Source organism: Microtus oregoni, unplaced genomic scaffold, assembly GCF_018167655.1.
Source record: "Microtus oregoni isolate MIOR12 unplaced genomic scaffold, Mior012 000012F_ref0000307, whole genome shotgun sequence".
Classification (NCBI taxonomy): Eukaryota; Metazoa; Chordata; class Mammalia; order Rodentia; family Cricetidae; genus Microtus; species Microtus oregoni.
Window position 1 is genome coordinate 40,414,568 of NW_024543071.1, and position 27,163 is coordinate 40,441,730.

Genomic DNA, 27,163 nt, shown 5'->3' on the forward strand with positions numbered 1-27,163 from the left:
GCTAACTGACCCATCCAGCTTTAGTGGGGACAGATGGAAATGATGGAATTGGGATGTGAACACAGGTGCTGCTCACAACCATCCTCAAGCGAGCACTTTCTAATTTCTTTAGATTCCTTTAGATTGCTACAAGAACTCCTGAGGATATTTATATAGGTAGGGTTTATAATTCCCAAGTTCAGCTATTCAAACCAAGACCAAAATTAGTTTCCTTGGGTTACTCTGTGGCACATGCCACATGGGAAGGCGGCAGTAGGACAAGACACCAATTTGGAGGTAGTAGAAAAGCCGAATGCAAAACTGGCTATCTGCAATGCTTTAGTCCCCTTCCTGGGTCTGAACACATTCCCACAGCCTATGCTAGACTAATCCCACGAGGAATTCATTGTCTCCAGAACCAATCATTCTATCCTGGAAGGGTGCCAACTGGTAAAAGTTTCTTCTTAGATCAGCTGTCTAACATTAATTCCCCCACGGTTGTCCTAGATCTGCCTCTGAAAAGCATGCTGGAGAAAACCTGTTTCTCTTGCATATGACCATGTCACACATCTGAAAAAAGTGAGTTCTTTCTCTTGTGCTAAGCAAACTGCACGAGAAAGAGAACAAAGGCTTTTAGAAAACGAAGCAAGGACTGACCTGAACACACAGGCCCCAAGGATTTCAATCCAAGGCCAGTAAAAACAGAGGCCATTTATGGACTGTGACAGGAAAAGTCAGCAGAGTCAAACGAAGTGGCGCGTGCACAAATTCTTAAAAGACTTTCAAAATATTTTTACCTCTCGACAACACTTCAGGTAGTCGCTTGCTCGTGTGGTATGCTGCTCAATTTCCTTCATTTTCATTTTCTGATATATATAAGGTTCTAAACCTTGTTTTTAAAAGAAGAAGAAAAATTAGAAAATTGGTTGAAATGTGTTACATTCAAATCACATTTCTCAAATAGAAAAATCTGGACACAGTACATTTATTTAAACTTAGATATAGTTTTCTCTATTTTTAGAAAGTTTCACCAAGTTTCATTTTTCCTTTTTTTTCCCTTGGGATTGAAAACTATATGTTCTGTTTCCAGTCTCCTCTAGTTGCGCTCACCATTCTTGCAAGGCATGCACACATGGCCCTTGCACTTGGAGGTCAGAGGACATCTCCGCAGAGCCCCTTCTCTCCTTCCACTTTTGCATAGATGCTAGAGATTGAACTGCCATCCTCAGGCTTGTACAATGAGCGCCTTACACACCAAACCATCACACCTACCCTAGCTTTGACTACTCTATCAAAGTCAGGAATTAGATAATCCATGATGGTTTTTTTTTTATCTAGAAAACACATCCAACAGTTTTTTACATTTGCCATCTTCTGCATTCTATTACCATACTTTAAAATATATGAAAGTTTTGTTATAAATTAGTAATCCTTCCTTCATAAGGGCACCAAACAAAAAAGTACAAAAACAACAAAAGAGAGAGGAAAGCAAAAACTATCGATTAGGCTTAATTTTTATACTTTTCTTAGAAATGATAATGAGAGATGTTATTTCACTGTTATACCTGATATCTACAGAGCTGAGCTGTAACAAATGTAAGAGATAATAATCATATTTTCCCATGTGATTTTGCACCATAAAAAGTATATAAGAAGTACAAAGGAAGTTACTGGCATAGGATAAAAATTACAATAAATATAATTTCAATGGCAAAACTGTATTATCATTAAAACAAAAATTTATAGAAAAACATGTTTTATCTTTTCATAGTTTTCTTAGAAATTTTGTGACTGTATAATGGGAACTACCTGAGAACTGGGGTTGGTAGAGTTGATGGAGAGCCTAGAACACACGGGCCCTGAGTTCAGTCCCCCACAGAGAGCCTAGAACACATGAGCCCTGAGTTCTGTCCCCCACAAAGAGCCTAAAATACATGGGTTCTGAGTTCAGTCCCCCATAGAGTGCCTAGAATGCATGGTTCTGAGTTCTATCCCCTGGACAGAATGCCTAGCATACATGGGTTCTTCAGTCCCCTATAGAGTGCCCCTTGTATGCATAGGCCCTGAGTTCAGTCCCCAGCACTGCATATGCTCTAAGAGTTAGAGGAAGAAGGATCAGAGGTCAAGATTATCCTCAGCTACACATTATCTTTGAAGCCAACCTGGGCTACGGGAGACCCTGATTCAGAGAGGAAGAGGAAGAAGCTTGCCACTCCCCAAATTTTATTTCCTTAATTTTCAATTATTTTGTAAGGTGTTTCAAAAAAAAAAAAACAAAGCTTCTCAATTCAAGATGCGTTGCAAGGATGACGCCAGACCTCACCAGATCTGCTGGCCCTGGGGTCAGCCAGTTTCCCTTAGACTTTCTGTCTTTGGAAAAAATGCCTTGCTACACCCTCCTGACACATAGCGTTCTGTCTGAGTCTCACGGGAAGGAACACACATATTTAGAATGACATACTATGATCTAAGGTGGGTACCATGGAGTTTCACTCGGCATAAAGAAGAAAACAATGTCATTTGGGAAACACAGAAGTCATAATAGTCTGCAAAACAAGGCAGGCAGGGTAGGACAACTATCTGTGTATTTTCTCATCTATGGACTCTGGATTTTAAAGAGCATTAAAGTAGGAGGGGAACTATTGGAAGGGAGCCAGCAGGAGAGGTGGTGGTGGCGAGAGAAGGGAGCCAAAGTGAGTATGAAGGAAGCAAGCTATACACACGTACAGAAATATCATCGTGAGCCCACTTTCTAAAATTAATAGAGCCTAAAAAATAAAAACTAAACACAGGTTATAGTATCTGTAAAATACACACTACATTATATAACTATGATTCATCCGAGACTGATGTCAGGCTTTTTACTTTGCTTGCTTACTGCCTTGTTCCCATTTTGACTGTGATGAAAGTTCTCACTGTCCAGCCCAGACTGGCCTGGAAGACAGTCTTCTGGCCTCAGCCTCCTTCATGCTCATGTTGTTGTCAGGGAGGCATCAGCCCAGCTGGAGTCGTGTTTTATGCATGGGTTTGACATATGTAAATGTCCAGTTTCCAGGAAACGGTGAGTTAAGGCAAGGCAATTCAGCTCCTGAGCCATACTTGTAAATCAATGTCGTGCCCATTTAGTTCTTATTGGTTTTTTTCAAGACAGAGTTTCCTTGTGTATCACTGTCTGTCCTGGAACTCACTCAGTAGACCAGGCTGGCCTCAAACTCACAGAGATCTGTCTGCCTCTGCCTCCCTGAGTGCTGGGATTAAAGACGTGTGCCACTACCACCCATTTAATTTCTACCTTTGTGCCCACTTGATTGACACTGGCTTCATAATGGGTTCTGTGTTTTAAATACAAAACAGGGTTCACCCACTTTGGCATTGATGTTTTGTCCTGAAATCTGTAGCATACGTCACAAGATGCCTCATAGCATCCCTGGCCTCTTCTTGCCAAGTACCAAGAGCACCCCCTTTGATTGTGACAATAAAACATGTCTGTAGACTTTGCCCAATGTCTCTTGGGGAGTGCAGGGGTTGGAGTTGCTGTGAAAATGTCCTACTTAGTTGAGGACCACAGAGTACCTGAGTGAGGAAGGTTTATGAAGAAGTACAAGACCCTGCAGTATGTACCAGTGCCTTCTTTTTCAAAAGTACTTCCAGTGCACAAAATTAGAATCTGCATTTGTAAGTGTTTCTGCTCATAATCTTCCTCATCTCACCCAATGTCTCATGCCTTGTCTTGTTTGGGGCTCTTCCCCACACAGCACTTTGAGTGTAAAGGACATGCATCCATATATAAACATCCCATGTGGGCCACAGTAAATTAGCAACAATGGCTGACCTGCTGATTCTTACCAGTATTGCACAAGCTTTAAGGATTCTGAAAATTAAGCAAACTCCCCTCCCTATAAGTCAGACTGAAAGACCCCAATTGGGGGGAAACTCTTTGAATATAAAAATTATCTAAATTTTAGTATTTCTTTTCTGTATCCTGATAGCAATTCCTTTAAGTAAATGAAATTTTGTCTCTTCTATAAGCATTACAAGCAACAAAGAACTGTTTCCCTTAGAGGCTTTTGCCATCTCCTTAGCTCATCTCTAAACAAAAGAAAATCAGAAACCACCTGTGGTCTAAAGGCAACACTCTTGACCAGTGGTTCTCAACCTTCCTAATGCTGCGATCCTTTAATGTACTTCCTCATGTCGTGGTGACTTCCAACCATAAAATTATTCTGTTGCTACTTCATAACTATAATTTTGCTAGTTATGAATAATAATGCAAATATCTGATATGTGGGATATCTGATATGTAACCCCTAAGAAAGTGTTGTTCCACACCCCCAAAGATTCGGGGACCACGGGTTGAAAACCACTGTCCTAGATGCCTTAGAAGGTTCAGCCAGATGTTGGGGTCCAAGACTACAAAGCACATACTTAACTGGCTGAAGTTGGACACGGAGAGCCAGTTCTTGCCGTACTGTTCAGTGATGTTTGCTTCTCCTGTCTCTGAATTCAATGAGTCACTTTGATAGCAGGTATTGACTGTAATCACCTGGAGAGACAGTCACATGTAAGAATGCCATGACATTAATCTGACAAAATTTTACATTATGTTGATAGTAACACACAGTGGAAGGCAGTGATTAGCCCTGGCTACATTTTGAATTACCCGGAACACTTACAAACCCCATCACTCAGGTTAGCAGGATACACACATCTGTGTGTATTCTCTTTGAGGTCATGGTGAAGAACCAGAATGTGGTGTGGAACCTGAATAAGCATCAGAACCACTTTGGGCTCAGGAATGGTCACTGGCCTTCACCCTCGGGGTTTCTAGTCAGAAGGTCTAGGGGAGAGATTAGACTCGGCTATCTAATGCGTTCCCAGGGGAAACTCATGCTGCTGATCAGAAACCATATTGCAAAATCTGCTTATATAGAGAAGGGAAAGGGTTTCAACTCAAAGTACTTGCGTTGGAATTCTGCCCCATCAGAACCTGTGTGGACTTAGAAAACAGTTTGCTATTTCCATCCTTCACTATCTCCAGCACTGAAGCAACAGGTGGCTGGTATACCATGACTGTCTTACACCTTTCCCAGGTAGAGACGACAGGCAAGACGGTAAATTTCAAAGCAATACATGAATGAAATTTTGAGTACTTGAACTCAGGTGAAACCTAACTGAACTCAGACCATTTGAAATATTCTAAAAACAAATCTCCTTAAATGCTTGTCCCACGGTATTCCAACAGGTCATGGCATCTTCTGAGATAGTAGCCTTCCTTCTCAAGCTAACCCTCTCCTAACTGACTCTATATAATTGTCTCCATCTTGTCTTTTTGCTTCTGCTCCCTTTTAACTTAATTGGTAGCAAGGTGTTTACAGAGGAGTACTGTATTTACATCATTTTCAACCTCTAACTCTTTGCAAGCTTCCAACTCCTCTCAAACTCATGACTTCTTTAAATATATATATGTATATACATACATACATACATACATACAACATGCTGAGTCCATTCATATGGACTCATATATATCTGTTACAGAATGACCAGTTGGATTACTTATTGAAGACTTGTCCCTGGAAAAGACTGATTATTCTTTTCCTAGTAGCTATTAATTGTCTGTTCCTCTTCATCTAGGGTCTTGTGAGATATTCTCCATCCACATTGTGCAGGTCTTGTTTAGGCAACATTATTTTTGAGATTTCATAGATGCAATATACAGAAGACACTATTTCACAACAGATACCTTGATCATTTGGTTCTTACAACCTTTCTGCCCCCTCTTCCAAAATATTCCCTAAGCCTCAGGTGCTAGGATTATGTTATTGGTGATATCTGTCAGCTGGGGCTGGGCAGCCCCTGGTCAGTTTTCTATGCATTTTGACCAGTTATGGCTTTCAGTCTACTTAAAAAAAAAGTCTCTTTGATGAGGAGTGGGGGATAAAGTACTTCAAGTTCTAAAAGATCACAGATGTCAGCATAGAACACTGCACCAGCCAAACTATCCGCCATAATTGGAGAAAGCAAAACTTTCCAAGATACAAACATACTAAAAGAATTTATGTCTACCAAAACAGCCCTACAGAAAATTCTAGAAGTCCTACTCCAGGATGAAGACAGGAATAAGCATTCAAGAGAGTATAGAAAAAGAACAAAGCTATAATTACTATAACACAATATAGGACTAACAACACAGATAGCAATAATAACAATAATAAAATTATATCAATCAACCTTTCAGTAATAAATGTAAATATCAGTAGCTTCAACTCCCTATTCACCTAAGATTAGTGGAATGGATTAAGAAGCAAAATTCATCTGTCTGTTTTCTACAAGGAACTCAGTTTACCTTCAAAACAGGTAACATCTTAAAGTCAAAAGATGAAAAGAAGTATTCTAAGCAAATGAGATCAAGAAGAAAGCATCTGTCACTATCCTAGTATCTAACAAAATCAAAACCAAACTAAAACTAATCAGAACAGAAATTCTAGTCAAGTGAACAATTAACCAAGATAATATTGTGATCTTAAACATATATGCCCCAATCTCTGATGAGCTCAATTTCATAAAAGCATTATACTGCATATGAAAATTCAAATAAACTCCAGTTTAATAACAGAGGATAATTTCAGTACCCTACTTTATCCAGTAGATAAGCTATCTGGACAAAAAAAAACAAAATAAATAAAATAAGGGAAGAAACATCATAATTAAATGATAATGTGCGTCAAATGGACTTAGTAGATATTTAAAGAAGATTCAACCCAAAGACTAAAAAATAAATATTCTACTCAACAGCCCATGGAAACATCTCTAAAATAGACCACATAATGAAATACAAAACAAATCTTTGAGGTTTTTCGGGTGGGGGGGGTTGGTTGTTGTTGTTTTGTTTTTGTTTGTTTTGGTTTTTGGTTTGTTTTGTTTCAAGACAGGGTTTCTCTGTGTAGCAGTCCTTGTTGTCCTGGAACTCTCTTTGTAGACCAGGCTGGCCTCCGACTCATTGAGTTCCACTTGACTCTGCCTCCCAAGTGCTAGGATTAAAGATGTGCGCCACCACTGACCCAATCTGAGATACAAAACAAATCTTAACAAATTCATAAAATTGAAATAATTCCATTTATTTTTTTCTGAACATGATGCAATAAAGCTTAAAACCAACACCCGATGAATCCCCAGTAATTACACAAACTCATGAAGATTAAACAACACATTACTGAAAGATGAATGGATCCAAGATGAAATGAGAAAGAAATTAGGAGATTCCTGGTACTAAATGAAAATGAAAACAAAACACACATACAACAAAAGTCTCTGTGACACAGTAGAAGCTGTCAAAACATGAAAAGTTATAGCTCAAAAGCACTCACATCGAAAAAATTTAAACACAGAAACACATGGCTTAATGATACAACTTAAGAATTTGGAAAAACAAGAACAAACCAAACACAGTAGATGGGAAAGAAAATTAAAATCAGAGCAAAAATTAATGAAAAAGAAACAAAGAAAACAATACAAAAAATCAATTAATCTAAGAGCTGGCTCTTTGAGAAAGTATTTAAGATTGACAGACCCTTTGCCCAACTCACCAAAAGAAAGAGAAGACCCAAATTAATCAAAACAAAGATGATCAGAAAAATATTACAACAGACACCAAAAACATTAAGACTATTGTAAAAGAATGCATTAAAAACTTGTACTCCATTAAGTAGAAAATGGAAAAATCAACAAATTTCTAGACTCATGCAAACCACTTATGCTAAACCAATAATAAATGATCGGGAACTTAAGTAGACCCATAACAAATAAGTAGTTAAAAGTCTTCAACTGCTTCTTATTACTATAACAAAGAGAAGTGAGTATTTTTTAAGTATCAGTTTATTCAGAAAAAAATATGTGTAAATGAAAAAGAAAATTAAACAGCATATGCAGACCATAAAAGTGATGTCTTGCTGAATTAGATGGAGTCATTCTGACAGTGTGTTTAAAAGATTCCCTGGACTAACATGAAAACAACACCAGAGTTTGTAGGACTTGACTACATATGCTTGAATGCCTGTATTCAAAAATAAAAGGCAAAATATTTACATGTATGAAACTGTCAGTGAATAAATTAAAATATTCTTTCTAAATACTGGAAATTCCCAAATCATTAACCAAACTTTTTAACATAAACTAGAAAGAGAAAATCAAGTCAAACCCAAAGTAAAATGAACAAAGGAAATAGAATTGAATTCAGGAAAAAGTCATAAAATTGAGTTGGTTTTTCCAAAAGAAAAAATTAATTAAACAGATAAAATCCTACAGCCACACTGGTCATGAAACAGAGAAAGAAAATTAAAATTTCAAATGATCAGAATGCAAGAGATGAAATCACTATAGGTGTAACAAGTAAATATTAAAACAAGGCAGGTACACTGCACACACCTGTTATCACAGCTCCTGGGATACCTTGGTGAGAGGAGTATGAGTTGCAGGCCAGCCAGAACTACATAGTGATACCCTGTCTCAGAGACAGAGCTGGAGAGAGGGGTTACAGGAGGAAGGGCTATTATAAATAACACTAGGCCAACTAATAAGATACACAAACTTTTGGCCCAACTAACCAAAAGAAAGGAAGAGATGACCCAAGTTACCAGGAGCAGAGATGAACAGGAAACATTAAACTGATGTGGAATGTGCTTCTGTATATGTGTTGCTTTTATTGATTAATGAATAAAATGCTTTAACCTATGGCATGAAAGAATATAACCAGGCTGGAAAAGACATACAGAGAGAGTAGGCAGAGTCAGGGAGATGCCATGTAACTGCCAAAGGAAGCAGACACCATGGGGTTGCAGTTGCCCAAGAAGCAAGAGGTAACAAACCACAAGTGTCATGGTAAAATATAAAATATTAGAAATTGGTTAATTTAAAATGTAAGAGCTAGCTAGGAATATGCCTAAGCTATTGGCCAAACAGTGTTGTAATTAAAATAATTTTTTATGATTATTTGGGTCTGGGTGGCTGCGAAAAAAACAAGCAGTCTCTGTTTACAAAATGGCACCCACAGTCTGGGGCATGAATCCACATAAGACCTAAAATGCCTAAGAAAAAAGAGGCTTCTAGACCCACAAAAATTGGAGTCAAATGCAGCTTCTTGGTAGCCACATTTTTTTTTCAGATAGGCTCTACTTGCAGACCACAAGCAAAGGCATGGCTCCTTTAAGAACAGCTTCCTGGTTTGTACTGGCAGCAATGAATGGCTCTGGCTCTTCTGGAAGATCCTTCTACAGAGCATTTAGGGTTTGTGAGCAGAGTGCTATATGTTGATTAAGGGTAACATAGATCAGCTGTGTCCCTGGAGCTGGGGCAGTGAGCATGGCTTGTAGAACTGGTGGTAAATGTCCTTCCAACATATTGAAAGGCTAAAAGAGGTGAAGCCAGAATCGAGAGCTACTGCAATCAAGCTGCTTACTATTTTAAAAATTCTTCTGGTCCGAAAATGATTACAGGTATGCAATAAAGACAGATTTGGACAGAAATAAACCTCTGAATAGATCATAGTGTGTTTGAAAAAAATGTACATAGGCTTGGTAGAGAGAAGAGAAAGAGTATAGATGGTTTTAAAAACTAAAAGTCTGAAGAGACAGTAAAAGTAACATGAAAAGGAATACAGACAGTCATAGATTAAAGGAGTAAAGGGAGTGAAAAAGAAATAAGCCATGTAAAGATGGAAAATACATAGAGTATGGATTATGCATATTATCATGTTTTCTTTGAATTTTTTGACTATGAATAGTTAAGTACAGAGAGATATTTCATTGTATGGGCTGCTAAGCTAAACCAACATGTATATATTAAAGGTATCTTGACTTCAGAATTTGAGTCTAAGAATATGTTACTTCAGAAAAGAGGTTCTCTTTTTGTTTCCACAGTGGATGGGAACCTATGGATTTCTTTCAGGCTAATGTGATTTGATGGAACAAGACCCCCTGAAAGGTCTCCATGAACCCTAAAAATACTTCACCCAATAAACAACCGGAAGCAGTTTGTAGAAAACTATGGCCAAATTTTCAAAATGATTATTTTAAAATGTTTGCTTTTATTTAAAGAGGGACATGATTTAGAGATGAATACTTTGCATTGGTATGAATCTTGGTTTATTGATACAAATTTAGGGTCAGTTTTGTTATATGTATATTTCTACTCTTATTTACAATATTATATTTGTGCAACTCACTTTAAAATGTAATATATAATTAAAAATTACAGATTAATAGTCATTTGTAATTGTCAAACTTGTAGTCATGTCAGTTAGGTTTTCTAGATATATAGAGATATATTTCAGTTAGATAGATGTCTTTAAAACTTCAAAGACCTATAGAATATGGCATTTAAAATGTTTTAAGAACCTCAACATTTCTCAATAGTTAGATATGTCTGCTTCTGGCAACATCAGCTACTTCAGAGAAGTAGATGGGCATTGAAGAAACTTGATATGAAATTTGTATTCAATGTGACAAGGCTAGCCATTTGATCAAGAAACTGTTCTTGCCTGGACTGCCTGATGGTATGCTGTATGAACTGGATATGCAGGATCCACAAAAAAAAAAAAAAAAAAATGACTGCTAAACTTTCCAAAAGATGGATGGTTTTTCAGGGTTCCTGCTTCACAGGGAAAACTGCCAGACATTCTGCAGGACATAGAAGAAAGTGACTGAAAACTGTCAATATAGGCAAAACAGTTTTTCAAATTTCCTAATTCATGGAAAAGTCTGCAAAATACTATGAGCTTGTAAGTTGAAGATGGACGCCTACATATTACAGAAGAACTTTGGGTGACTGTCAAGACAGCAAGATGCCTCTGTCATTTCTAGAACTTTGGAAGTTGCTTACAATGTACTTCTTGTTTACTTAGATAATAGTATATCCTTCTGGAGTCTTCAATGGAGTTAAGACAAATAGCTATAGTTGCAGTTTTCCTTAGTTTTGTTAAAGATAAATTAGATATGAAACTTTAGACTCACAAATTGTAATTCTTGCTTGATAACTGTTATGTTATATGTAATTTTGCTATGTTAAAACTAAAACCTTTCATTTTAATTAGACAGAAAAGGGATGATGATACAGGATGTCCTTATGTCTATGTGTTACTTTTATTGGTTAATGAATAAAGCTGCTTTGGCCTATGGCAGGGAAGAATATAACCAGGCTGGAAGAGATATATAGAAAGAGTAGGCAGAGTCAGGGAGATGGCATGCAGCTGCCAAAAAAAGGCAGACACCATGGAGTTTCCCAAGAAGCAAGAGGTAACAAACCACAAGCTTTGTGGTAAAATATAAAATAATAGAAATGTGTTAATTTAAGATGTAAGAGCTAGCTAGGAATATGCTTAAGATATTGGCCAAACAATGTTGTAACTAATATGGGACTTTTTTGTGATTATTTGGGTCTGGCTGACTGGGAAATGAACAAGCAGTCTCCACTTACATTAAACAAAATAGATAGTCTTTAAATTCAGAAACAGTCAAAGACCATTTAACAATCTGGTAATCTAAAGAGCCCTATGACTATTACAGGTGCTTAATATGTAGTTAAAAACTTTACCAAAATGATGGGTTTATTGGATAATTCAACTGAGTATGTAATGTTGAAAGGTTATCAACTTTTTAACAAACTCACAAAGAAAACTGAAGACATATACCCAATGTAGCCAATTATTTTGGGATAACCCTGTTACCCAAACCAAAGTTATGACAATAAAAGAAAACTGAAGACAATGCCCCAGGAACACAGGTGCAAAAGTACTAGCAAAATTAATATCATTGTAAGAGTACATAAGTGGACAAGTGGCATTTATCCCAGTAATGCAGGTTTAATGCTCAAAATGTTAACTCTAACATTTTAAAATCAATTAACAAGGTAAAGAAGAAAAGCATCTAAATTGGTGCACAACAATATGGACAAATATCCTATTTAATGATGAAAGAAAAAGTACTTTCTACCAGGAGCAATAAAAGAAAAACAAAGACGCTGTGTTTGGCCTCAATTATAGTTCAAAGAAAACGTGGAAAGATGCCTGCTTTCATGGCTTCTATTTAACACAGTACTCAGTGTTCCAGCCAGTGTAATCAGGCAGAAAAAGTATAAAATAGATCCAGATTGGAAATGAATAATTAAAAATCCATTGTTAATACCATCACTTACATAAAATATTATCAAAAACTTTCAAAAGCAAAAGTGAGTTTGGCAAAATTGTGAAAAATAAGACCAAGGCTTCACACACACATACATACACACAGAGAGAGAAGGAGAAAAAGAAGGAGATTTACTATTTTAAAGTAACTACAGTCACAACAAATTTTAAAACTTTGATATGTATTTTCAATGTTAGATACACATGTAACCAGAGATATTCAAGACATGAGTGCTGAAAACTACAAAGAATTACTGAGGTCAAAATGCCCTAAAGCTAGACATACATCACTTCCAATGAATCAGACACCTAGTTGTGGATAAGATGTCAATTTCCCACAACTGGCATGCAGATTCAGAGCAATTCTGTTCCAAATCCCAGAAGGTTTCTGTGTAAAAACTGAAATCTGAAACTAAATTTATATATAAATGCAAAGAACATAAAATAGCCAAATCATTTCTTGAAAAACGAAGGATTTCTTTTATGCATGATTTCACAACTTATAAAGTTTCGGTAGTCGAGATGGATTTAGTATTGGCATGGAGATAGACAGAAATAGAACCACACATACTGTGGGTCTGTATAGGCAATTAGCTTTTGACAAATGTTAAGGTAATTCAATAGAAAAAAAAGTCACAATTTTACCAAAAAAAAAAAATGATAGAATTTTTTTGATATTTACACGGGAGAGAAAATTCAATCCTTTCCTATCCCCATATACAAAAAGTACCTTAAAATGGGCCCTAGAGCTAATGTAGAGACGAAAAGTGTAGAAATCGTAGCAGAAAACAAGAGACAACGTCTTAGTGATAGCTTGGGTTCTGGGGGAAGAGCAACCTTTAGCTACAAAAGGAAAAAGTCAAATATTTGATAAAAAATTTTAAAAACAAATCTGTGCACCTCTGACAACAGTCATGACAGCAAAGGGGCAAGATGCCGGTGGGAAAGGGGGTTCACAAAAAACATCCAACAAGACTAGAACTCACAGCGGGAGTTTACGTCACAGTAAGCAAACAAATCAATTACTGCATTCTATGAAGGACCCAGACAGGTGAGTGCAGATGAACTCATGGAAGGTCTCCTAAGAACTTGAGTCAATACTCACTAACCTCACAGGACGTACACTCCAGAGCCACCGATGTGCCTGGATCAAGACTGAGCCTCAGGCACACAGATGCAGAAGCAGAACAGCTGATAGACTCACAAACCAAAGATGGTCCCCGAAAGTCATGGAGTGACGTCATCAACAACGTCACAGGATGCTGGCATTTAATGTGGATGAAACAATATTCACAGAAGGACTTTTACACGAGTGCTCCCTCAGGCTCTCTTGGACTAACCCAAATCAGAAACAATCTAAACGGCTTTCAGCTTGTGAGCAGATAAGCAAGTCAAGATAGATGTCTTTATTCCTCCTGGTACAATGTTGTCCTGCGTCCACAACAGGAGCCAAGGGGAGATGCCACTGACTCAGTTATTCAAACCCTAAAGTAAAAGGGAGGAATACTTACTGGCACCTGGAGTCCCTGAGTCGTCGTCTTCTTCTTCTTCTTTGACAGGCTTCTGTTCTTGGTTAGGAGTTTTGTTTTGATCCATGTTGAGCCTGTCTCTGAGGCTCTTGCGTGGCCTGGCAGGGAAATAGAGTGCATGTGAATGCTGGAGGCTGTGTACGGAGACAATTCTGTTTTAAAGAGAGGACTGGGGTAATGAGAAGAATGATACTGCCCTTAACAACCACAGGCATTTGCAGAAGAGTAGCAATGCTAATGACCACACTTTTAAAAATGTTTCCTCCCCACCAGCCATAAATGGATCTTTATCACCCCTCACGATTCGGGAATCAAGGAGGAAACAAGAAAGGTGGCTAGAAAGACTGTGATAGACAGAGATGATGGATAACTCTGAGGAGCCGGTACTTCCGGACAAAGCAGGGTTACCGCACATAGGAACTCCCATGGCCTGGGACAGCGGGTACAAGACTTGCCAGCATTCATGTAAGACAAAAATGCCAGTAAGAAGGGGAGGTAGACCCTAAGTTCCACCCCTAATCAAGGACCTACTGCAAGTGATAGATGCCAAGAGATGAGGGAAGAATCCCTTTTCTCCAATGTAGTGACACTGGATAAATCAACTGAACCCCAGGCAGGGCAAGCCCCAGGGAGTATCACAAACAACTCCATGGTTCTACTGTGTTTTGTTCTGTTTCAGGCTTGCTTTTGGTTTGGGGCTTTTTTGTTGTTGTTTCTGTTTGTGTGGAGAGAGAGACAGAGAGACAGAGAGAGAGAGAGAGAGAGAGAGAGAGAGAGAGAGAACATGAAGTTGTGGGGGAAGAAGGGAAGGTCAAGGAGAAGCTGGGAGAGGAAAGAGAATACATCCAAAATATGTGGCATGGAAAGTTTTAAAAATAAAAAATAAGAGATCTCATGAGTGAGAAAATAAAAATAAATTGAAAGCATTTGCTCCTTACTGTTGTTCTTCCAGATCTTCCTCAGTTTCTCCTCCTTGTGGAATCTAAAGCTATGGCTCCTGATGAGAGGTCTGTTTCTACAGAGAGGACTGATGCAAAAAGACCTTCTTGGCTGGGCCCACGGTCCTGCCACTACTGAGCGCTCACTACTCTGGGACGATGTTCTTGAATTATCCAGTCCCCACCTGCCTCCTCTCTGGAGGGGGCATTCTTTACTGCTGCACCTGCCTCCTCTCTGGAGGGGGCATTCTTCACTGCTGCACGTAGAAGGCAAGCAAGTTTTCCACTTTTTTTTGAAACTGAACACATCGGTTTCATCACTTTCAGAAAAGGCCCAGTTCACGTATCCACCCTCGGCTTGCATGCTGATGGCTCGGGAAGGAAGCGAGGTCATTGTCAAGGGAGCAGGTAGGCCACTAAGCGTGAGTGGATCTTCTTCGGCCTTGTCATGTTCGTCTGACCTCTGTGTGGCTGCCTCATGTGGCTCCTTGTGTTCTGCTACCAATGCTTGGTGGGAGGCAGCAGAGGTCTGCACAGGCAGATGGATAGTGATATCATGTTGGCATACATGTTCCAGTGCCAGGTCATCTATGTTGGCTTCTTCAGATGATCTGAAAATAGGTGGGGGCCTTTCAAAAGAGAAAGGAACTTGTTTTCCAGAAGACGGGACCAGGAGAAACTGACCATACTCAGAGTGTGCTTGTCTGACCTGGGACACCCCAGAAGCAACTGGGTCCATTTCTTGTTCCTCCTGGTCTTCTCTTACGCATGAGGCCTTTCCCTTACCGTGTGTAATCTCTAGCAAGGCTCCCGTCTGCACTCTTGGGGGAAGCTGGCTTCTGGCAAGACTCCGCAGCAAAGAAGGGGGCATGCTGTAGCACTGAAATTTCTTCTTCGCACAGCTTCCCGTGCTGCTGAGAACATTTGTGCAGATGACATTGGTCCAGCTGTGGGGACGTTTTCTACAAGCGGAATGCTTTCTGTTGGCCAGAAGAACCTCATCTTCCTGCAACGTGTCAACAGCAGAAAGGACCTTCAGGGTGTCGACGGTCAGGGCAGAGAGGTCCTGGAGGTGGCCCACCTGGCTGTCCAAGGATAGTAGCGAGTCCTTTATAAAAGATACTTTTTCATTCATCTCTTTCAGTTGGAAGAACATCTCTGAAACCCTAACAGTGAGGACAGAAAGAAAGCCAATAACCACATTAATCTGTTGAACTTGGTTTTGCTCTCTGTTCGATTTGCTTCTGCCCAAAAGTGGCAACTAAATCATACCTGCTTCCCAAATTTAGCCTGCCTCCTATGTCCTCTCTCTCTAACACAGTACATGTTCTAATCCCAGGTGATCTTACTTCCCTCTCTTCCCACTTCAACTCCAGGGAGGAATGCTGTAAATCTAAATTCCCTGCCCTGATATCGTCCTACTATCTCAGGACCGACTTTCCAGCTGCCTGCAGGTTACCACTGCAATTCTCTGATGGGCCAGCCAATTATTATTCTCTAATGTAGTCATCCTATTGCATGACAAACACCGGAAGATCTTCTTTTGGACAATCCTGGTGAGAGGAAGCTCGAAGAAAAAATCAAAACGATGGAGACAGAAAACACCTTCAACCCTATAGTTCAAATATACATCTCACACTCCAAATAAAATCCATTTTAGGACATCTGTAGGCAGAAAAGAATAAGGCAGAATTTTTTTTTAATTTTCGAGACAGGGTTTTTGAATACACAAACACAAAATTATGAAATATAGCTATTGATTTATGTAAAAACAACATGGCACATTCTATAGTAGATTCATTTAAGAACAAACTGCAAATAAATGGGTTTGGGATAACAGTTTCATTCACAGAGAGGGAAGAAAAAAATAAAACCTTGTTTGCTAAATGTTTATCTCTATATATCACTGTAAATATCTCCAGTAGGGGTGTTATGGTTCCTTCAAAAAAACAATGTTGACATCTTAACACAAGACCCTTATTTCGTTCTTTACACAAGTAGTCAAGTTAAAATTATTTCATTTACTAACCCCTACTTGAAGACAAGCAACATAAATATGAAAAAAGAAGTCTTTCTCAGTCCATACATTGTAATTTGTATGTGTGTTTTCAGTGGCGGACCGCTCAGTCTTGTGTGGTCTTTGCTAGGGAAGACTATTTCTTCTGCTCTCAGTCTTCGGTGGTTGCCTAGGGTTTAGGCCTCCTGAGCTTTTGCCTTTCTGTATTATCATGTCTATTAAAGAAAAGAGGCCCCAAATTTGAAAAAGAGGAGGGGCAAGGTATATGGGAGTAGTTGGAATAGTGTTCGACAGGAACCAATAGTCTCCTATTCAGGGCAAAAAGCAAGACATAGTCCCACCTGCTTGGTTCTGATTGTTTGGATACTCGGAGCCAAAATGGAAATCAGTCAGGCCCAGTTAAACGTAAAGTCTTGCCTGTCGGTTTTGTGTACGTGGATGGTTCTGTGGTTTCTGGTGTGTCTGTTGTTTTTTTTGCAAACATGGGAGCCAAGACAGAAATGGGGGTCAGGCTCAGTGAAATGCATGAATGATGGTTGACCCCCACATGTTTTGTTTCTGACTGGTCTCCTTTGAGTGTGTGGGCTTTCTATGTTCTGTATTTATTGGTTTTGTTTCTGTTGTCTCTGTCACTGTTGTTGGCCACCAGCCGCCACTAACACACTTGCCATGGCTGCTTTGACACACAGACTTCAAAATGTCTTATCTCTGAGCTTTTTGGTCACTGGATTCTGTTTAGCAGGAATCCAAATGTCTTTTGAGTGCAAAAAATATTAAAGCTATTTTATGCTGTTTTGCTTTCTTGAAAAGCTGGCTCTGTGATTGGGTTTGGGTTTTCTCTCTTCTCTAGAGCCAAGCTTGCTTATTTCAAAGTCTTTTCTCTGTCCTGTCTCGGGAGAGCAACAACAGATGTACAAGATATTTTGAATTAGAATAGATTTGTGTATGATAATTCTCATCCTGAAAACAAAGTCATTAAAAACAAGGTTTAGAAAGATAGGACTTAAAAAAACAATGCTTGTTTAATAGGGTATTAAAGCTGTACTCATATAAGAATACTTATGTACTTATATACAGGGCAGGTTTAATAGGCATTTTTATACAAGAATGTACCTCATGTTGACAGCCAAACTTTGTAATGTAACAATCACCTAAGTGATATGTGTTTTAAAGACATGAAGGGGTCATGGAGAACAGCTGAAGCTTGGCAGTGTGTGGCAGAGGCTGGAGTCCCTAAAGAGAGCCCAGGAGAGGGACCTCAGCAGTTTTGGAAATGCCAGTGCTATGTGATAGCCACCAGGAACAACAGCCACAAAGAAAGGAGCCGGCTAGGACCTAGAAGACAGGTTTTGTGTGCTACGGAGGGTGGAGCTGGAAAGGTGACCCGAGCCCCTTATACGAGAGGGTGAGCACAGAATTGCTTGCATTGCCAAACTTTGATTTTGCCTTGTCTACTCTGTGGTTGTGCCCTGCTTTTTCCCTCTTGTTATAAAATAGGGTACTCAAGGGTTTTTTTTTTTTAATATTGCGGGAACCCGCAGCTGAGAGATTTTAAACTTTTTTAAAAGGAAATTTTGAAGTGTTGCCAAAATTTTTTTAATTAAAAAACTGGATATTTTCTTTAAATATTTAAATTAATAAGGTTATGGGACATTTTAAGTTTATAAGATATATTACATTGCCATGTAATCTTTGAAAAATAAGTAAAAACAATCAGACAGACAGACATAGAAACAGACAGACAGATAGATATACAGAAAGAAAAATGAGTTAGGGTCACAACTATGAGCACCATACACTAAACACTAGAAACTGGGATATTCCTATCTTAAGATGCAGTGAGACAATGACCTAATCAGTCTTGCAAAGAGTCTATAGAAAGTCGCCCCTTACCCGAGCCTATTCAAGTGAACAGTCTCTAACTTGAGAATGTAAGTCTAGCTTCTTTGTCTTACTAACTTTGTTAAGCATTAGCTATTTTGAAAGACTGAGTCATACAAGAAACTGTGATATTCTGTAATGGTACACTACTTAATCACCAGGAAATAATGTTGCCAGTCTCCCTATGGATTATACTTAAAACTTAAAGTTTTATTCTAATACTAAAAGGGCTTTAACTCAAAAATTGTTTTTCTTTTAAGGCTAAGCTTAGCAGGGATAAAAATGCAAATCCTAATCTTATAAAAGCCACTAGCTTATTGTAAACTGTTAAAGATGTTTAAGACATGCAAGTTAATAGTCATATTATGAATTATCATATTTTTTAATTTGTTGAGAATTTTACTTGCAATTATGCTAAGTACCAATGTAATTAATTACAGGAATAAGGTTTATTTAGCCTCCTATATGTTTTCAAGCTTAAGCCTAGTAACAACAAAAAGCAAATTTTATTCGAAATCAGATATACATTTTGTTGTTGTTTGTTTTATTTTTCAAGACAGGGTTTCTCTGTGTATTTCTAGCTGTCCTGAAATTCACTTTGTAGACCAGGCTAGCCTCGAACTCACAGAGATCCACCTACCTCTGTTCTCCTGAATGCTAGGATTAAAGGTGTGTGCCACCACACTCAATGAAATCAAGTATACTTAATTTATGGCACTCAAAACTTTTCAGAAATCTGATGAATATGGCATGTAAAATGTTTAATGAAAAAAAAAATGCTTCCTATGATAGACAAAAATGCCAGATCCTAGAAGCAACCCTAACGTCTCCAAAGAAAACAAAAAACAAATTGTGCGTAAACCTGGATTGTGGTGCCACTATCAACTGGGAACAACTTCTTCATGCCTCACCATGAAGGACCTGTACAAACTGCGGACACTGTGGATTAATTTTCTTCCTCTATGTAAGTCAAGGTAGACCCATTTTTCCAAGTTCTTCATCCATAGTAAAATCTCTCAGACCGTCTGAGTCTGGCAGGCAAAGACCAATGCTGTCCTGTGCAGCAGCTGAAGATGCAATGCTGTCCTGTGCAACAGCCAAAGACTACAACTTCTGCCCCCAATGAAGACAAACAGACCACAGGAGCCTCACGGGTAGCAGCTAAGTCTCTGTCATTTTAGTCACTGCAAAGGCCCTTGGTTTGTGTTTTCTGCTATAATTTATCCCTCTCAGATCTCTAATGGTGTTGATGGCTAACTGTAGCGTTGTCAGTTTGGGAGCAGTGGGAAACCAGCTCCTTCCTCAAGGCTGCAGCTACCTTGTTAGTTCATTTCACATGTAAAAACCAAGCCTTGATTTTTCTAGCGCTACTAGATCTCCTTCTGAGAAAGGCAGACAGATTTGCCTTGCTAACAGGCTTCATTTTAAAAGATAAACATGTTTCAGATGTAACTCTTTACCATTCCTTTATTTAAAAAAAAAAAAAAGGAAAAACTTGTTTTGCAATGACTGCTGTCAGTAACTAACTTCTTGTGCCTCGTGGTAAATGATTAGATGGAAATAAAAAGATGTGAAGCTTAAGTAAGTTGTGAGGGTCTAAAAAAAGTGTTTTAAGATGTGTAAATTCAAGTTATAAAAGTCTAAGGAAGCTATTTAAGGTATGTGAAAAACAAGAACTTTTTGAGATTTCTTTCTCCCTCTATATTATTGTTATACTAAGGTTTCAAAGGTTCAGACCGTTTTTTGTTTGTTTGTTTTTGTTTTGTGTTTGTTTGTTTGTTTGGGGTTTTTTGAGACAGCGTTTCTCTGTGTAATAGCCCTAGATATCTGGAACTAGCTCTTGTAGACCAGGCTGGCCTCAAAGTCACAGAGATCTGCCTGCCTCTGATTCCCATGTGCTGGGACTAAAGGTGTGTGCCACCACTGCCCGGCCAAGGTTCAGAGTTTTAACATCAATCAATGAAGTTATGACAAGATAGTAAAGTACTGACTATATCATAATCACAAGCTTAAAAATTTAATTTCCTTTGGTTGTCTTCTTAGTATAGACTTAAAGGCCCTTCTCATTGGACTGAAAACATCTCTGTCCAATTTATATATATCTAGCCCTCTGGAAAGAGAAAAGAATGTTCATGCTTTTTAACCCAAAACCATAGCTTTTGCTATGACTCAAAGGTTAGAGCTTATTGCAGGTGTTTTACAGACATTTGGTAGTTGTTTGTTCTGCACTGTAGATTTCAATACAGATTATAAACAATGATAATGTTAATATATCTAAAACTTTCACCTCTTTTGTAAACAAAAAAGTCATATAAGCTTCAAGAAGTTAAGGAATCCTGACTCAAATCTATATCTCAGAAAGTCTTAGGACTCCTCCCCTCCCCTGACTACCAGGACCATGGGACTGGAAGTTTCAAATGTAGGGTTCCCTTTAATTTTCTGAACTCTAACATCTACCCCTCAATCTATATCTATCCAGCAGATTCCCTCTTAGTTAAGAGACATCATGCAGGAATCAGCTGAAAACTACAAACTGCTCCAATATTGTGAAAGACACTGTGTCAGCTCCTCGTAGTCCTACAAAACTGTAGAGCCCCGAACTTGCTAAAAGTTGATGTCAACCAGTTTAGCCAATGTGATTGTTCCCTGTCTCTTAAGTTGGGTCAGTTAACCATAAGCTTCTGATGAATGCCCCATTGTTCACATCTCCTCCTGGCCTTTGACTAGCATTTCAACCTTTTTGGACCCTGATAGCACTGTCCTAATTTCAGCAGAAGGTAGTTACAAAACTGAGTATATCACCCATTATCCTCAACAAAAGGCTGGAATATTAGCTTCAAAGGAAACTCCCAGGCAAAAGGGGACAAAATGGCTACATATTGTGCCTATTGGCACATCAGGACTCATGCTGGCCTCCAGACTCATTATCAAAAAGGTACCTTATGAAACTAAATTGATCTGAATCTATCAATGGATTCACTATATGAAACAGTGTGATAGGGCACTCAACCTGCTCTATGCAGAGGGAGGTTATTGTATGGCTTTAAGAAAAAAAGTGTTGTTTCTATGCAAACCACTCAGGAATCAGCTGGATAATCTGGACCCAAGATGAGATACATCGCTATTCTCATTTTTAGTCTCCTTCTAGATAATAACTCTGATGTCAGCCATCACAGGGCCTTTGGCCCTTCTGTTTCTGCTAATTACTGTTGGCCCTTGCATCATTAATGCCAATACATAAATTCCCATCTGGGTGCCATTAAGCTGGTGATTATTAGAATCCAATATGGACAGGTACCTACCACAGAGTTAAGGATTTGACTCAGGAAACAACTCAAGGGGTGAATGCCATAGTTACAGTTATGTTTTAAGTTTAAACTACCATGCCTAAGAGATCTATAACACAGAAATGCCTCTAACCTGTAAGCCCCACTAGCCCAAGGACAGATAACTTCCTGGAATGCTAGGGGCTGGTGTTCATGTAAGGTAGCGAGCCAAGTGTTTTCACTTCTGTAAACAAACTTGCTTCCCCCAGCTGCACCAGATGTGCTTGATCACGTGTAGGCAGGTGGTACATAGGCAGGAATGTATGCTTGGACATTCACTCCTATGTCAGGATGTATGCTTGCCCTGATTGGATGAAGGTGGGATGTATGTAGCCTTGTGGGTTTTGCCTGTATAAGCACCTGACTAATGTAATTAGGTACCGTACTCTGGGAATCAGCAGTATGCACCCTGCCAATGTCCGATGTCCTGGCCAGTATTTAATTACTTCAAATTTGGATCAAAATTTGTGGCAGTGTTCTTATTCCCAGGTGGAATTCATTCTCTCTCTCTCTCTCTCTCTCTCTCTCTCTCTCTCTCTCTCTGTGTGTGTGTGTGTGTGTGTGTGTGTGTGTGTGTGTGTGTGTCTGTCTGTCTGTCTGTCTGTCTCTGTGTCTGTCTGTCTGTCTCTCTCTCTCTCTCTCTGCGTATCTCTCTCTCTCTCTCTCTCTCTCTCTCTCTCTCTCTCTCTCTCTGTCTCTCTCACTCACTTCTACTTATGGATAAAGATGTACGCTCTCAGCTACTGCTCCAGCACCATGCTTGCCTTCTTACTGACATGCTGTTTGCCATACCAGTCATGGACCCGTCTTCTGAAACTGTAAGTCCTTTTCTTCTGTGTGTTGCTTTGATCATGGTGTCTTATCATAAGAATACCAAAGACAGAAGTAACTAAGATAGAAGTTAGTACCAGGAAGTGGGATGTTGTTTTGATGGGCCAGACCATGTTGATTTTGGGACTTTGCAGTTGAAAACTGTAAGCAGGGCTTAACAGATCATCCTAGTAGGAGCATGGAAGACTGTAGTGCTAAGAGAAATGTGAACTATGGGGGTCCAGCTCAAGAAGTTTTAGAGGTAACAAATCAGCAACTTAAGCTTTGGCAAAAAAAAAAAAATCTAGCTAAATTGAAGAGTTTTGTGTTGATTTATTTGGCAGATGTATCAAAACACAAGACAACCTACTATTTACTCTTTTGTGTGGTTATTGATAAGCCACTCTTATTCAGGTCTACAATGAAAAAGGGCAAATGGGACAAAATATATATATACAAAAGGCAGAGTTTGAGGAGAAAAAAGAGCACCAGGAAATTTAGTGTTGGAGTCAAGGGTTGTTCTGAGAGATGACAAACCTGATGAATAAAGGGACTGGTGTCCTCAAGGAGAAACTTCACCAAGCTAAGCTTCCGACATGTAGGAAGGAAAGTATCAACAAATCAAAGCTTTTACACACATAATTCAAGGAGGGAGAGATTCCATCCCAGGCCGGCAACAGAACTTGGCAGTGTGTGACTTTAACGTCATGAAGAATACATGAATGAAGGAATTGTCAGTTCTTCTTCTACAACTAAGAAAAGCTGCTGGGGCCAGGCATGTGCAGGGGGTTCCCCGTATGGAGGCCCAGAGTGGTCATTGCTTGAAACTATGAAAGTAAAGCCTGGATTGTGTTGTAGACTCCAAGACACTGGAGAGGCCAGAGCTATGGGCCATCTATAACTCCAGTTCCAGGGATCGGGCACTCTCTCTTCTGGCCTCTGCAAGCACACTATACTTGCACATAAAAGCAAAATAAATAGTTTTGTAAAAGAATATTTCTGCAACTGGGGAGCTGAATCAACAGTCAAAGAACACTGACTGCTCTTGCAGAGGACCCAGGTTCAGTTCCCAACACCCACATGATAGCTCACAACTGTCTGTAAATCCAGTTCCATATGATCCAATGCCCACTCTCCTGACCTCCTTGGACACCAGGCACGCATGAACTATATATAGTTATATGCAGACAAGGCATTTTTGCACATAAAATGAAAATCTTTGATAATGAGATGAAACAGAAAACCAATTAGGGAGGAAATCTACGCAGTGATTTCATAGCTGATATGGTCATCTGCAGTCTTGAGAAATAGCCCCATTCTTACTTCGGACTGGGAGAAGGAGGTTCACTCCTCAGTGAGAAGGGCACTCCGTTTTAGCCAGCACTTCCCCAAAACAGTGCTCAGTTTCCTGCCTCTAGCACAAGTCTAAAGCACAGGACTCAAGTGGCTTCCCATCCCTTCTTTCTGAGAGCATTGTAGATAGGAACTTCACAAATAAAGCGGGTGGTGTTTTTCATTTTCATTGTGTTCTATAGGAACAGAACCCCTTCTGGCTAATTTTGTATAAAATCCAACTTCTGTAACTCACCCGAGGCTTAAAACACGCTTGCTGACCTTCTGAAACCTAAAATGTTCGAACTGGCAAGGACCGTGTAGGAAAGAGCACAAAGTATATGTATATTTTCTTCCAAATATGCTTAATTGGACCGTCTCCATCCAGTGCCCCATTTCATCTAATTCAAAAACAGTACGGTCTGAGCAGCGGTAATGGAGACTCATTAAGTTCCATTAGCTGCAGACACATCGCATGAATACAATAGGACCCAGCCACTATTCCCGGCAACAGGTGGCATGCTACAATAGGAGCCTGTTAGACAAATAACCTGGTCGCCTGAAATGGGCCCTCTCGCTTTTTATGGGAACTCATTTTCTAAAACACGGCGTCCTGTGAAGCGTATTTTAATTATGTTCCTAGACCACTGGCTGCATTAACGCAGCGTAGCTTTTCAGTCATTCTGACACATGAAACAAATTCTTGCTATTGCAGTTTCCTCTGTGCAAGGTCTGAGAGGAGGAAAGACGGGCCTGGTGACTGTTTTACCTGTGGGGCCATTAGCCAGCATTCTTAAAAATGAGATAATAAGAAACACTATTATAATCAGCCTGAAAGTCCCATCATGGAGGGCTTGGTATGAGCAAAGCTATACACGAAGGTTCCGCTCACACTGCTTTCTTTCAGCACATCGCAGGAAAGGGGTTAGGTCACGGATTCGATGTCACGTGCCTGGGCATCAAGCCAGACGTTCGGCATCTGACCCCATCCCGGCAGCCAGCCAGCTCCCTCAGCAAATCGTCTGGGATCAAAGCATGTTTTTCTGGGGAAGCCGACATGAAGGATAAGCCCCTGGAGATGCTCCCAGATGTTGCTCCATAGAGCCTCAGCCAAGAGACAGGAATTTGCTGAAGTTCAAACTGCACAGTGGAATCAAGGTGCCCATCGTGCCCGTGCCGAAGCTTCCACAAAGTGTAGAAAGCGTGGCCCCTCCCAGGTCAGTGCTGAATGTGCTCAAGGGGAAAGGCTACCACGGGCATCTTTCCCCACAGACCAGGGAGAAAGGAAATCGGCAAACCCTGCGATGACAACACAAGCAGATGTCCCTACTCAATACCTAAGGGCCTTAGTGCTTGCCCTCTGTCCACACCCAAAGTCATTTCCTTCTAGAAGGTAGATGGTTAACGCCCCCTTTGGAGGTAGCAAACATGCAATGGCGTCTAAGATCTCCTTATCTCTTAAAACCATTGCTCATTTACTTCCCTAGTACCCCTCATTTATGAGCTACCCCAAAACAGCCTCAACAAAGATGGTGATATAAAATCATTGCGATTCGGGATCATGCTAGTTAGAAAGCATGCGATCATTGGAAGAAATTCTATTAGAAATTCAGAACCAAGTCCAAAACCCCTTAGGAGCGTCCATGTTTTTCTCAGGAGTCATATAATCACGTAACATCTGTCCTCCCCACCAGTCTAAGAGAACTGAAGTGTCACAAAAGGGTTGGGGGACTGAACGTATTTGGACTTCACCACTGACGTTCTTGTTTCTAACTCCCTTGGGTTCTTAGGTTCTCAAGTTCAAGAAAGATGGGGTGTGAGGGTTGCAGGACTAAAGGTCTTCGGACCATCACCACTGGGGCACCTGCTGTAATCTTTGGTGCCCAAGTTCACACTCAGCATTCCTTGACTTCTGATTGCTACCCCCCCTCACCGTGAACACCTCTTGCACCCCCTTGCGGCTTGCCTTTCCAGTCTTCTCCATAAGTCCCTCTTCTGCCGGGTTTACAGATGCCGGCTCTACACCTCCCTGGCACGTGCTGCCTTCATTCTACTTCTCTGTCACATTCTCTGCTGGGACTGCCATCAGACCCCCGTCCCCAGCCTCGTGGACATCTGTGGCTAACTGTGTCCCGGGAATCCCATGGTCAAGAAATACGAGCTCTGTTGCTCTCCCACACGTTTGTACACTGTCTCCAAATGGTGCCACTGTTTCCTGATCACTGTTGGGATCTGAAGCTCCATTCTGCCCTTAATTCCAACTAATCCCTCCTATTCATGAATTATTCCTTTGTTCCACCCCCCTGCCACAGCCTGTGCTACACACCCTCTCTCACCTGGCATCCCTGGTCCCCAGCTGACCTGTCGAATTCACATTCGAATCTCGCAGGCTCACAAGCCTTCACATGCCACAGCGTGTGTAGACTCCTTCCTTAGCATAGGTAGAGCGAGGGGTCCTCCCCGACCTTGCCTGTATTCATAATCTCAGCAGAAGCCGCTCTGACCTCGTTTTATCTCCCTCCAGGTCTTAAAGGGGAATTTGTATTTATGACAATCAATTTGACAGGATTTAGAATCACTTTGGAAACATATCCCTGAGTTTACCTTTGAGACTGTTTCCAGAGAGTTCTAACTATAGAAAATCTATTATGAATGTGGGTGGTACCATCCCATGGGCAGAGGTCCCAGACCAAACTAAAAAGGAGAAACCAAACTAAACACCAGCATTCATCTCTCTCTCTGCTTCCTGACTGTGGATTCTGTGGGACTAGGTGTCTTGCTCCCCAGCTGCCACGTTTCCTCTTCTGTGATGTATTAAAACCCTCAAACTTGGAGCAGAAATAAGTCCTTCCTCTCTTGCTTCTTGTCAGGGGTTTCATCACCGCAATGAGAAGTAACAAATACAGTATTTCAAAAAAAATTATTTTTACTCCTAATTTGTGATCTATTTTCCCAACTAAGTGGTGTTGTATCTTTCTACCCACCTATGCCTGGCCCCTCCCTTTAGCCCAGGCTGATCTACACAGTTCTAAGACATTGGCCTATGTTCTCATCTATGTCACAAGTAAGAAAACTAATGTTCAAAGCAGTTTGGCACACTTCTCTAAGAACATAGAGTTACAGGAGCAGAAGCAGAGCTGTGTCTTGGCTCTGCCAGCTCCTAAGAGCCGACACAT

At 40.0% G+C, this 27,163-nt stretch overlaps 1 protein-coding gene across 1 annotated transcript in view; it reads right to left on the minus strand.

Moving 5' to 3' along the window:
• Positions 1-27,163, minus strand: part of Trpm6 (transient receptor potential cation channel subfamily M member 6) — a 114,296-nt gene that overhangs the window by 29,302 nt on the left and 57,831 nt on the right. The window contains exons 26-29 of the mRNA XM_041662151.1: positions 14,622-15,787; positions 13,666-13,781; positions 4,405-4,522; positions 777-868 (exon numbers count right to left, since the gene is read on the minus strand). Coding sequence (XP_041518085.1) covers positions 777-868; positions 4,405-4,522; positions 13,666-13,781; positions 14,622-15,787 — 1,492 coding nt within the window. The remainder of the gene's footprint in view (positions 1-776; positions 869-4,404; positions 4,523-13,665; positions 13,782-14,621; positions 15,788-27,163) is intronic.